This window comes from Alosa pseudoharengus, unplaced genomic scaffold (assembly GCF_046254945.1).
Source record: "Alosa pseudoharengus isolate Yale_2024_CS ecotype anadromous, Long Island Sound unplaced genomic scaffold, YU_APseudo_1.1 YU_APseudo_1.1_scf_8, whole genome shotgun sequence".
NCBI classification, from domain to species: Eukaryota; Metazoa; Chordata; class Actinopteri; order Clupeiformes; family Clupeidae; genus Alosa; species Alosa pseudoharengus.
In genome coordinates, this window is record NW_027468870.1 from 9,356,678 (window position 1) to 9,370,177 (window position 13,500).

Consider the following 13,500-nt stretch of genomic DNA (forward strand, 5'->3'; position numbering starts at 1 on the left):
TTATTACTCACCGCGCAATCTGCACATCAGTTCAACTCAGATGCCACATCTGGTCTAGAGCCAACTATTAATTGATCAAAACAAGCAAATATGGAAAAAAGAAAATAGGCCTCAAGAGGTTCCTCGGGAATGATCTGCCAGTGGAAGTAATCTCCAAAAAAGAAAAGCACCATTAGCATCTACATAACAATAAATACAAAAGCTAAATGAATAATAGGATTGTTAAATCGTGATAAAGTACCTCAGAAGAGAGCTGCAGAGTTTGCTTAACTAATGGTAGAGCACAGATGCTTCAATGCAAAACCAAAGCAGGAGTACAATATAGTGACCGAGCAGGCACAGTTTCTTGTTTCACTATACATTGTAGTGTATGTCACATCTTTCAATGGCACGGCTGTATACACTGACACACATTGTCATTGTCTATCTGTTGGAAGTAGAGAGAACTTAATGTTCACTCACTGAATAATGTCCTAAAGCTGACAGTGTTTTTAAAGCTTTTTTTGTTTAGTGAAATTTCACATTTCTAAATATATGTTAATGTATGGGTGATCTGCACACATTCAACAGTCCAATAACTCAGTCCGAGTTAAACAAAGCACTCCATAATCCTTCTTAACTTCGTCCATAGACTTGCATCTCCATGGAATGTTTCTTAGTGATATGTAATGACTGGTTGTTCATTTCAGCTGCACAGCATAGGCCCAGTTCTAACATGGTTCCATATTCTACTTTAGAGCATTCATAAATTCAGGGTGGAATGACATCATTAAGAGTAGCTGCTATACTGCAGATTGCATTTCACCTTGAATTTTGTAGAATGTCAAAAACAAAAGATTATAAATTTACCACCACTAAATTCTTTAAAAGCTTCTTATGGCTTAATAGTATACCTGTAAAGATGGTGGATTATAGATCCTTGACATTCCATGTTAACATTTGGTATGCATGTAGCAGATCTTCAGAACTGTCCGACAGCAAGAGGCAAGGCAGACCCGCAGAGAGCTAGACATGCTGTACGTTTCATGATTATAGTCTTGCATGGCAAACCAGAGTGCATCACACAAAGTCATGAACAGGAAAGATGCAATCCGTTTAGTGAGAAGTAGGTAAATTAACATTTCTTTTATTTTAAAATTTTGTAAAATGTACATAAATTATATTTGACTTATCAACATTGAATGCGTTATTCAATAATCATCTTTGAAAACATAAGGAATATAAGTTAAAGAAAAAATGCACAAGACATTCCTTGTTGAGATCATTTTCCAAATACCATATTAGTCAGATACTTCCTCTAGTTGGGAAAGCAATGTGCTAGACATCCATTAACCACTGAAGACAGAATAAAGATCATCATACACTTTCATAGGGATCTCCTCCAATCAATATATATATATAATATTAATTTTTATATATATATATTTTTTTTTTTTTTTTTGTTGTTTGTTTTGTTTTTAGTACAACCAGGGAACATGACTGCATGCTAAAAGCTCCCACTGAAACCCCCACTGAAACACTGACACCACATGTACAGCCACTCATACAACCTCACATCTGCCCCTTCCCCTCCCCCTCCCATCGAGAAACCCCCACTGATGGTGCGGTAGGTGGAGGAGTGTGGACACAGGAGAGAATGGTGAACAGGTAGGTGTCCAATGAATGTAGTGTGGATGTGATGGAGTGGTCTCTAAGCCTTGTCTAGACTGGGCAGCTGGAGTTTTTTCTACTCTTCTCACCCAGATACAGACCTTTAGTTTAAGTGCAGAAAAAGGCTTTTTTAAAAAAAAAAAACCCTTAAGAGAGAAATAAACGTGGAATTCAGCCACATGCTTTCAAATATTAATCTTATATTTAATTGATATACATATATTGCCACAATTGGCACATACGATATTGCACACAGTAATGAAATATAGCACTGGAAAGAAAGACGAAGAAGAAAAAAAAAACTTGTGAGCCAAAATGTTCAAAATGACAAATAATGTGGAATAATGTTAGAAAAGAAAAATTAGACATGCTGACTATACCTCTAACAAGAGGCCTTACAATTCTGACAAATGACACGTTACTGTCCAAGCCATAGCATTACAAGAAACCTTGCACAGGGGAAGTGCAAGCGTATTAAATCCCTACCCAGTTAAAAGTGGCACTCCCTACCACCCTTTGTGGTTATATCACTGGCCTAGGCTTTGCAAGTGAAGAGCTAGCTCATTCACACTACTGTCCAGGTGAACACCCCCTTCCATGTTTACATGTAGGCCGATGCCTGGATGATTGGGTTTGGGGATATAGGTCAACGGGGAAATCGTTGCGACTTTAACCCATGTCCTATATTCTCCAGGGGAACCAGTGGGCATCACTAGTTGTGTGGTCACACAAAAGGTAGGGGAAGGTACGGGGAGGGACAAGACTTTCAAATGAAATCACACATCGAGAAGGTTAAGAAAGTAATCAAATACATGAACCCAAACTGCAATCCAAAGCACCAGCCAGCGTGTAAGCATGCCAAGCGTGTAAGGCACCAGGTTGTTTTAAATGCTGAAGAGTTACGCTCCTCAACAAGTATTATCAATGCCAGTGGCACCCAACACAGGTTCTCAAGGACCTCCTTGAGTCAGGGTTTCCCTTTCCACATGAGCTCGCTGCTGTAGACCGACCTCGGCACTAGGATTGAAAATTAAAGAGTAGTCACTGCCCTGGTACATACCATGTCCGCAATGATGGCACCACAGTTACAGACTAAGTGAAATCCACATTGGTGGTCAAAGATTTAGTGATCTGGACAAGACAGTCTAACAGTCTAATTATAATTGAAAACCACTTCATTGCAGGGTCCTTGAGGACTGTCATTGAAATGTCCATCTCAATGCAACTGTGTACAGGTTCACATGCAGCTACAGCATCCTTCCGTACCACTCATTCTGTCATTGGTAGATTGTTACACACACACACACACACACACACACTGACAGCCACACACACATATGCTTATATATCTATATACAGATCTATATCTGTATACATATATATATAGTGACAGATAGAGATATTTTAAATACTTTTACAGATTGTTTGTCAAATTCTTCCCACTAAAAACGCGGGATGTTTTTTCTCTTTTCCATAAGCACAGAAATACTTCTGATTCACAAAATCATACTTTGCATTTTTTTTTTTTTTTACATTAGCACTTTTGTAAGATCCTGTACATTTTAATGGGCTTTAAAGAAGGGTTGAAAATTCTATATTACAAATATGTCATTAAAGGTGCAGTCCATGACTAATTTCCTACATTTTATTGTCGAGTTCAGTGAATTGCTCCTCACAGTTCTCGACCTGTCTATTCAGTGTTTGCGCTCAAAGGCGGTGTTCGTACGCAGCCCCGGCTCTGTAAATGGAAAATGAACATACAATATGTGGCTCACACTGAGCCATAAACAATCCCAGCCAATCAAAATGGTGCTTCAAGAGAATGGAGGAGGTGAGTAATTTAATAGGCTGTTGAGCTCCAACTACAACATTTTGGAAAAGTGAAACCAAATCATGGACTGCATCTTCAAGCACTCATGTCATTGCTGCAAGTAGTTACTGTACTTCCTTAATAAAAGTCAGGTACCTTTTCCATACACACTGCATGACAACAAGACACAAAGATATAGAATAATGATCTGCATGACTCAATAAAAAAATACATTAATAATATTAATATGCCTCTTGGAAAGGTCTTCATTTTGAGATCCACCATCCAGTCCAATATGTGTGATATCGATGCAATGTATAGCCTATTGCAAACAGCTCTTGATCCCTTCCAATGGATTTGCCTGTTGTAGGCCTACCTATGACAGGCCGAATGCTTGCATGACATTTCAACCCCTAGCCCTCACATGAAACATATGTGGTGGTAAACATGACAACCGTCTTGAAAGGGTTTTACGTTTTGGTTCAAAAAGGAACAAAAGAGAAAAAGACAGTAAAATTAAAATTTCTGATTTGTGCTGAAGTCATTAGCTCACAAGAAAAGGTCTTGTTTCTCGCATTTCGGCAACAATTCTATTTGAACATTGCAAACACCTTTTGTAATAGCTTGAACGTGTACAAAAGTTCTTGGTTAATAAGGGGAAATAAACACTCAAGTTCTTTATCATTTGTAATCAAGTAGGAAACACGGTTCATATATAATGTTATTACTTTGTTTAGCAGCCGCTTACTGTATTAATGGTGGATTACGTGGGTAACATCCAGCGATGGGTGACATGTAGTCGCAACTGTCAGTCTGTGGAGGTTTGATTTGTGGGTGGTGCTCCCTTGAAGTTAAACAGTTACAGTTAAATCTTTAGGTTTCTTTCTTTTTACAGTAAAGTTTTAATTATAATTTCTCTTGTTATTTTGATTAATTTTGCATGTTTTCTCTCCATTTATCAATCCTCGTCTCCATCGTCGCCATGCAATTCTTCTTGCTGCTGTTGTAGCTCACATGCCCTCTTCTCTCGCTGTTTCTCCTGAATTTTTTTCATCTCGTCTGCATATTTACAAAAAGTGTTTCCGAATTTGGACCACACTTTGTAGGGCACCGTGATAGAGTTGCGGTACGTAGGTTTCACCTCGCTTATCCTCATAAACACTCCATACTTATTCGAGCCCACGTCAAAGAAGAACCGTTTGTTGTCCACAGTCAAAGATGTACCCTCTGGCAACTCTGCGGGTTCGTCCTCAACTCCGTAATCATCAATGAGTTTGGCCAAAGCGTCACGAAACTCAATAAGTCCCTGGGCAGGAAGAGCGATCGTCTGGCCTTGCGTGGATCCCAATCCGGGCCCCCGGTTCACCGTTTGTCGAATTCTTAGGAACCGGCCTCTCTGATTCTCTTTCAGGTCCATGTAGTATTTCCGATTTTCTCTTACCAGGAACTCGCTCTTCAGAGCGCGTCGCGGTTCATCCTGCACCATGTCCGGATTGCTAGGACCCAATTGGGCATAATGTTCGATGAAATCCCCCAGGTAGTCACGGAACTCAACAGCAACTGACATAGAGAGAGTCAGGCGGCTCTTGTTTCCCCCAGCCCCGACTTCAGCTATCTTCAAGAAGCGGCCCTTCGCATTCTGTTTTACGTCCAGATAGAAACGTTTGTTCTGAATGTCAACCCGTTTCGAAGCGAGCTCTTGCGTCTCATGCTGCAGCCCGGAAGCCGAGCCCGCCCCTCCTGTCACTGGGTGCATGGAACCGACACCCGGGCCCGTGGCTGCTCCTCCCTGCTCACTTCCACTGTCTCTGTCCGCCATGATGCTGCCTGCCTGCCTTCTCCCTCTGTCTACTGCAACCCTACTGCCAGCCAGCCACGCCACCGCTCTCGCGAGATCTGCATGAGAGAGGCACATGAGGTACATTTCAACTAGTGTGTGTCGTTAAATATTAGGCTAAGAACAATATTTTCATTGGCAATGTACATTTTAGTCACCTTGCCACATTGTTGCTCTTTGAGAGAAAATAATGTTTTGCAACATATCAAGTCTTAGGCTTACTCATACTGGGCAAATAGCCAACAAGCCTATATGTCCTGACAATAATATGCATTAATCATAATTGGCCTACCTACACTGTGAATAATGCGCGTAGGTCTACAGCCAATAGCCATTTTTCATATAAGGCTACCCTGAGAAGACAGTGACATTGTGAAGCGCCAGCTGTTCATCCTACAGCTAACCAAATTCATTGCGCTTAGTTTTGAGGTAGCCTATTATTCCATTGGCTTGCTGTATGGCTTGTATAGGCTAGGCTACAGCTGCCTATAGTAGGTTTGTAAGCAGGCTCCTGAAAACCCATCATTGTTATTGTCTGTAAGATTTTAAGCGCATATGAAAGCAATAGTTTCAGTAAAGGTTGGCTGTGGATGTAACTGAAACAAATGTGCATAAACCATAAAAAAGGATGAATCTTGGTTTAGTGCATTGGCTACCAACATAGCCTACTGTTAAACTTTATGACAATTCAGATATGAATTAAGTTTCTTGTACAATGTAATGGCATCCTTCTTCTTGTAAAGTAGTACACTACACGTTGTTGTAGCTTATAAAACATAACTGGACTACTTCAAGCAGGGCTGTGCACAATTCGAATTGCAATTCTGCTTCCTGTTTGCTACCTTAATTAAAATGCAAGTGAAATTCAAGAATTCAATTGGAATTTAAGAGCCAGTTTCAATTCAATTTTGGAATTTGGCACAAGCCTGACTTCAAGAGTCAAAAGGGATGGTTTTCAGTTCATATGCAGGAAATTTAATATTTGGACATGGAAAAACTGCACTACACGATATAGTAGCCAACTGCACTTGACTGCAATATTTGGACATGAAAATAGTAAGTAAAATAAAACTGTAAAATAGTAGTAGCCTTGGCTATCCCATAACTGCATTTTTAACTTCAGAGGCTAGAAGTTCTGGTGAAGGGGGATATGCGTCCTACACAGAATCATTAGCCTTCAGTTCCATTTAACAAATGACAGGTGGCGATTATTTTGGAGACAAAACTTAAAAGGGTCTTTATGTCGGCAGGCAAAGCAACATAGAGGCAGCCTCAGGAAATGTTAATCTATAGGCTATTCATGGGTTTCATCAGGTCCCTTTCCACAGGTGTATTAATCAAGCACCTTCCAGTCTGCATTGATAATTAAGGTGCTTGATTTTATACACCTGTGGAAAGGGACCTGATGAAACCCATGAATATATTGAAGGAGAGGAGTGTGACGTGTGTTATAAGTCGTCTGTGTCGGGATTTGTTACAATTAATTTATAGGGCAAGTTATTCATTAAGGACTATGTCTGTGTATGTCCAGACAGTCTATGTGTATGGTCATATAAATTAAGACCATATAGCTTCGTGTTCCTGAGTAGCAGTCTTTGCGAAAAGGTGGTCTATATACGAGATAGCCTATAGGCCAGGGTCGTTGTTACATGCATTAAAACAGAACAGTCTCTGTCAAATCGAGGATGACAATCGCAGAGCCTTGTGTCCCGAGGCACTGCGTGTGTGTAAGCCTATCTAAATTCAGGCATGGGCTGGGCTGTTTAAGATTTGGAAATGACTAATTATATACTGTATGCATATGCTTCAAAAAATTTATAAAATGCACAGACACTTTCCTTGCTTAGCCTAACAGCCCTGCAATCAGGATGCAAGGTAATAGGAGGGCAAATAAAGCTCATTCTGCTGGCGAGAGTGCACACATAACAGAGAAGCATAACTATTGATTGAATGCCAATGCAAATATAAAATATATATAGTGTAACTTAGAATGACATCCTGTACAAGAAACACATTCCCTTTTTACATTGATAGTCAAGCACACTTTTAATTGCATTCGTTTTCTTTCCCATACCAACTCATTCTCTTGCAGAAATTGTAGCCTACCGTTGTAATTGCCTATGCATCATCTGATCATGCCTGCTGTTGGAAAAGCAGGGCAAGCATAACAAAGATCTAAGGTAACAAGTAGCCTACTGGATCAAGATAGTATTTTTATGAAACCCAACATTTTGCCCTATAGTGTTATGTTAGAACTTCAGTATTGGATAAACCGATCTTGCAACAGCAGGCAGGAAGCAGAAGTTCGTATAAAATACACAGACCGTCTAGTCTGTGTGTTTCCCGAAAGACATTTCGCAATTTCAGGAATGAGTCAAGCACTTTTTAGGCTATAGGCTTAATTGATGTTTTCCGGACATAGTCGCACGCATTAATACCCCCATTATAGTCTCTGCAAGTCCCTTTCCCCATCGACTCATTTTCTTTCAGAGAGAACCTTAACTGACTCGGAACTGTTAACCTGCAATACGCATGATCATCGTGGATCATTGTGTTGGTAGTAGTCTAGGTTATCATATATAGCCTACCTAAATACAAGGTAAAAAAAAGTAACGAATCAAGGAAAGACAAATGCCATTTTTATGAACGCTTTAAATTAGTGAATTGTTAAATGTATCATGTCATACATTTTCTTCAAATAAAATAGCGTAGGCCTATATACCGTCTATGGCTGTTTCCGAAATGCCATACGATGCATAGGCTACTTACTGCACACGACGTGCCACTTTCTTTCCATACAAGCATTAGCCATTTCGAAAACAGCCATTAAGGCTATTGTAGCCACTTTATATGTGATTTGGAAGTGAATTGTCTAGTCAGCATAAAAATCTTAGCATTTGCCACTTGTTGTCATTGAATTCAAAACAATGCCTAATTTGAGGCTAATTCATCTCATTCGAATTTAAAATGGAATATTAAATGGGGTAAAGCCAATTCACCCACCACACTTTTGTAAATGAAAACATTTCCTAAAGGCCATAACTAACAGACACTTGGAAATGGAACCAACCACTGAAAGAAAAATATAAATTAAGCAGCATTATCCTTCTTATTATTATTTACAAGTAATGCTAATATAAAACTAACTTTATTCTAAACAAAAACGAAGAAAATATTTTTATAACATATTTTACTAAACGAAAATAGTTTATTTATAGACATCTAGCCTATTTATGATCAACCATTTCTTAATTTCGTTTAAAAAATTATCTTAATCGAGGTAATAAGGAGATTCATTGCCCTAGAAGGTAAAAAACATGATACATAAAGAATAAATCCATTGTATGCCTAAAATAAATTAGGCTATCGTTGTAGTCAATAATTTCTGCTTTTTTATTTGACTGTTTTTCTGAATTTTATGCTTTCTAATAAAGAATATTGATCTGCTGGTCTGACAAATTCTAACAATATCCTATGTGTTAACATACCTACAACACAGAAGATTTTTAGGGTTCTGTTAAGATGAGTAATTAGTTGATTTGGTTCTGTATTCTTGACTCACTTCAAAAACGTAGCCTTTATGAGTCTTTCATTTATTCATTCTGTCCAAACATTAAACCTCAAACATTACAAAAGCATACTGTGTTCTGTTTATCATGTCTAAATTCACATTTCTGAAAAGCTTAAAGATAAGAATTAGAATAAGTAGTAATGTCCCTAATAAAAATAAAACTATTTTCTGTGTCGAAAAAGCAGATTCTGTACCATTTACCAGTGCAAGTGAAATGTATGGCTTAGGTAACAAAATTAGCATATGCTGAATACTTTACATTTCAATACATTTGATTAAAATCATTAAATAAACAACAACTTGTTCACTTGTTAGAGTAGCACCCATTGAGCTATTTTAAAAAGAATTCAAGGCAATCTTAAGGTATGCTGTTCGGTCGCTGTCAGACTGTTCTACTACCATTACATTGACTGTTTTATTCTGCGAGTTAGTTTGTGTTCTGGGATTTAAGCAGAGATCAGATATAGTGTGCAATTAGGCCTACCTGTCTGGGGTGCGTTTCCCAAAAGTTGCTAACCTGTTAGCAACTTAGTTGGTTGGCAATGGGAAATTGCAATTAGCAATTATGGTTTTGGGAAACGCACCCCTGGATATTAGATATGTATATATCCTATATAAATCCATTGTTTAGTCTACTACTGCCAATAGTTACCATTTACTAAAGCAGAGTGAAACGTATACAGTTACAGTAATGATCTGCATTATATGCTTGTGGCAGCTGGTGTCCAACTTGTCAAACAACTCCGTGCATGAACCATATAGCCGAGTAACCTTACCTCAAACACATACCTAATCCTCCCCCCAATTATTGAAGATATAAGTGATGTAGTGATTGATAAGAAATTAAAGTATAGATTTTCTGTTGACTCGGTGCTAAGGAAAATCAATGCCTCTGTGTGGCATTTTGTGGCCAATTATGTAGCAATATAATGTACTGTGCATGGCTAATCAAAGTGTGATTATTATAGTGTGTTTCTGCTGAGAAAATATAACAGTGGGAGGGGAACCTTTGGATGAAGCATTTTGTCATTGATTTAGCCCTTTTATGGTTATGGTATTTAGCAACATACAAATAACAACAACACAAAGTTAAATTTAACAGTAAATAATTTAAAAAGTTGGTAAGACTACATTAAGGAGAATAGCAATAATAAACAGCAATGTCAATTCAATCAATAGCCTAATGAAAATAAATAAATAAATACTATAATATACAAACCATAACGAAGAAACGCTTAATGAACTAAGTGCATGTTGAACAGATATGCCTTTAGACCCCTCTTAGACCCAAAACTAGTACAGGAACAGAGAGCATTGGGCAACTCATTCCACCAACAATGAAGCACTGAGGAAAATAGTCTTGAATTTGACCTAGCGTTTATGGCTGGTCGACACAACAGACGCTCATCAGAAGACCGCAGTGAGCGGTTGGGAATATATATCTTGATCATTGAATTAAGATAGCAGGGAGCAGATCCAGTCAGTGTGCTATAGGCCAAAGTGAGAGATTTACATTTAATTCTGGCCACTATAGGGAGCCAGAGTAACTAGGAGAGGAGTTATTATTTTAGCAATACATCATGATATAAGCAACAATATAGAAATGTGAGGCAAATGCTTAATGTCAGGACGCCTACCCTGTCATCTATTATAAGTGCCCAACGAGTTTTGTTGTGGTATAATAAGTAATAAGTTGTTATCTAAGTGTAGCCTATTCTACATTAACTTAAAACCTGAATTTTGCCCTAATGGATCAAATTATCCAATTTCATGTTGGGTATAGCCTAACGGCATCCCCTGCTATAACGACTTGACAGCTGGACAACTGGACTTGACACTATTTCATAACTGTCTTGAATTATTTTATCTAGACAGAATCTGAATATTTATAATATAAAACTATAGTGTGCGATTGCATATTGTTAAAGTTAACTAAAGCTAGCCTATGTCACACCAAAAGCGTATTGCCAAGCAATACTAGGTTGAAATGTATCGGCATTATTAAAATGCCGGTAGCCTAATAGGCTACTGCCGATACTGAATATGAATAATTAGCCCTACGCATCGTCATGCAAGGAGATGGATTTTAGACATGCAGTTTTGAATACAGACGCACGCAGCCTACGATGGTTCAGTCCATATACACTGTCTGAAGCTCTGACTCGAGAAACATTCGTTCGAATTTACGTGTGCTATTCATTAACAAATAACAGAAACGCTACAAACGCACCGCAGTTTTACTTTCTGCTTGACACACTGGTTTGTTAATTCCCATAGAGAACTTGAGTGGCAGACTGAAACAAAATAAACAAACTTTTGGAAAAGTTAACAGCAGTGGAGCCATAGGCAGAGAGAACGAGACAATGCGTGTAGAGGCTAAAAATACAAGCAGGCCCATGCTAATCTAGGGAATTCATTGGGGATGGATTAGGCCAATCTTTTAATATAAACACTATAGTTATTTAGTCTACTTATACTTTCAAACATTCAATAAGGGAGAACGAAGAGACAAAAACCAAATAGTTTATTCTGACGTTCTACTGTATATACTGAAGAGACAGGGAAGGAAAAGAAGAGAGAAAGACAGCAATTCCTTCCAAAGCAAGGGATTGTGAAGAGGTGAGACGTTTCTCCGTATTTCTTTTATGTCATCCTCTCTCTCTCTCACACACACACACACACACCCACCCACACACACACACACACACACACACACATACAATTGTTAACCATATACTTGACAAATGACTGCAGTGGTTGTATTTCAATGTCCCACAATGCTCCAAATGTGTAAAATAAAAATACAAATTAGTAGTTTTATTTCAGACATAGAATCTATTCTACCAATGTTTATCCATTAATGACCAATCCAAATTTGCAGTGCTGTGTCGTATATCTATAGAATGTGCAAAAGTAGCCTATGTTAGTATGCATATTAATATTCTTCTAAGTTTGTATGGCGGGCATGCATACACCTGCTTAGGGCTCATGACATCTGAAAATTAGCATTCGATCAAATCTTAGAATAGTCAAGATACTCTACCTACCTTTGTATCTCACTTGAATTCCAATTCAGGGGGGTTGCAACCTAAGATTTTTAGGAAACACCTGAAGATGACGAGCAGCACTAATTGATGTAAGATGTGTGTCTCATTTATTTAATAATAAATTAAGGTCGACATCTTCTAGGTCTTTACTTGATATAAACTTCGGTTAATGATATTTCTGTTTAGTGCCTGCACAATGGAAGGTAAAATCTGCTATTCTAATCCAACTCACTTGCCAGATTAAGCTAATTGTTCTTTATGGTCCTTTAGCAGCATGGGCTATGTGTACTGGCTCTGTTAATTGGACAAACATATAGGCTCGGACCGAGCCATGAACATTTCCAGCCAATGCACACAAAAAGGGTGGTGGGGGTGGAGTAATTTAATTTGGTCATTTTCAAAACTTAAGTAAGTTGGTAAGGTTGCCCTTTCAGTCAGGATCAACAGCCTGGGATGGGTAGCCTATGGTGATGAGGCTACCATAGATCTTACGACAGAATACATATATTATCTCTATTGCCTGTGCATTTTGTTAAAACGCAGCAATATTTTTTCTTTTGGAGACTGAACTGTATGACCTTAAAATACTGAGATGCCGTTAGCCCACCTGCTCACTCATTTTTCCAACATATCAAACTCAACTCAAAGTGTTGGGCCTATTTTTCCCTGCTCAGTCATCAATAGCTTGTCGCTGCTCAGTCGTGAATGTGTGTGTGTGTGTGTGTGTGCGTGTTCACATGCGTGTGTGTGAGTTGGGGGTAGGGTTGGAGAGAGTCTGTAAAAGTATCTGCGCAGACCGATTTGGTCGTGTTTGTTTATAGGTTGTCTGTATAAGAGTGTTTGGACTTTTAACCATCGCTGACGAAACCGTCTCATTGCGGAATACCCTTGTAGTCTGAAAGGCATAGACCGGATATTTTCTAATGCCGCACGCAATTTTGACATCAACTCCCATGCAATTATCTAAAAAATAACAGAGGTTACATTGGATATCATCACCAAGCTACGCTTGCACCTACGATGACTGTGCAAAAGAGTTGAATACTGTAATGACCAGCGAATTCCTCTGCAGAATGCAGGGTGACATATAGAGACGTCCGTTTGCCAAAGTCAAAGACCCGATAATAAGCGACAACGTTCGGCTTATCCTTACCCCGCTTAGTCCACAGGCAGAGAGCTAGTCAGTCCCAGCTCCGTCAGTCGCTGACAGACAGTAAAACACTAAGTGAGAACCAGCAAGCCTCGAAGGCCTACTGTCAGCAGTACCGTAATACTGCTTCGCTGGTTCGCTTTTTCACAAGATGGAACGAAATAGCGAGTCGTGGCATGGAGAAACGGACGCACGTACAGACTCAACGCTGTACGTTTGTCCTGTGATGTCAGCACGTTCAGTTGCTAAGTAAATGGCAACGTTAGTGCGCCTCGCACTGTTGCACTAAGGAAACTGCAGGCTTTAAACTAAAGCCGGCTGTAAAAGACATGATTTCAGACGCTGAAATTCAGAGAGCCTTTTTGCAATTAGCCTAAACACGACATAAATCCGTCAGACCAAGTTTTCAGCAAATTATCGTGATCCTTATGAATG

General features: G+C 38.9%; 1 protein-coding gene across 2 annotated transcripts; it reads right to left on the reverse strand.

The window, feature by feature from the left end:
- Nucleotides 1-1,110: 1,110 nt before the first annotated feature.
- On the reverse strand, nucleotides 1,111-13,144 carry puraa (purine-rich element binding protein Aa). Of its 2 annotated transcripts, none has more exons than XR_012984620.1 (2): nucleotides 4,209-5,391; nucleotides 1,111-2,667 (listed from the first exon to the last, which is right to left on the reverse strand). XR_012984620.1 is itself a non-coding variant. In XM_076274079.1 (2 exons), exon 2 carries the CDS (start codon nucleotides 5,277-5,279, stop codon nucleotides 4,419-4,421), a length of 861 nt encoding a protein of 286 aa, XP_076130194.1. In that variant the 5' UTR covers nucleotides 5,280-5,356; nucleotides 13,069-13,144; the 3' UTR covers nucleotides 1,111-4,418. The 2 variants fall into 2 exon arrangements, 1 of the variants encoding a protein (XP_076130194.1); XM_076274079.1 differs by adding an exon at nucleotides 13,069-13,144 and having other exon boundaries at nucleotides 1,111-5,356.
- Nucleotides 13,145-13,500: the final 356 nt, after the last annotated feature.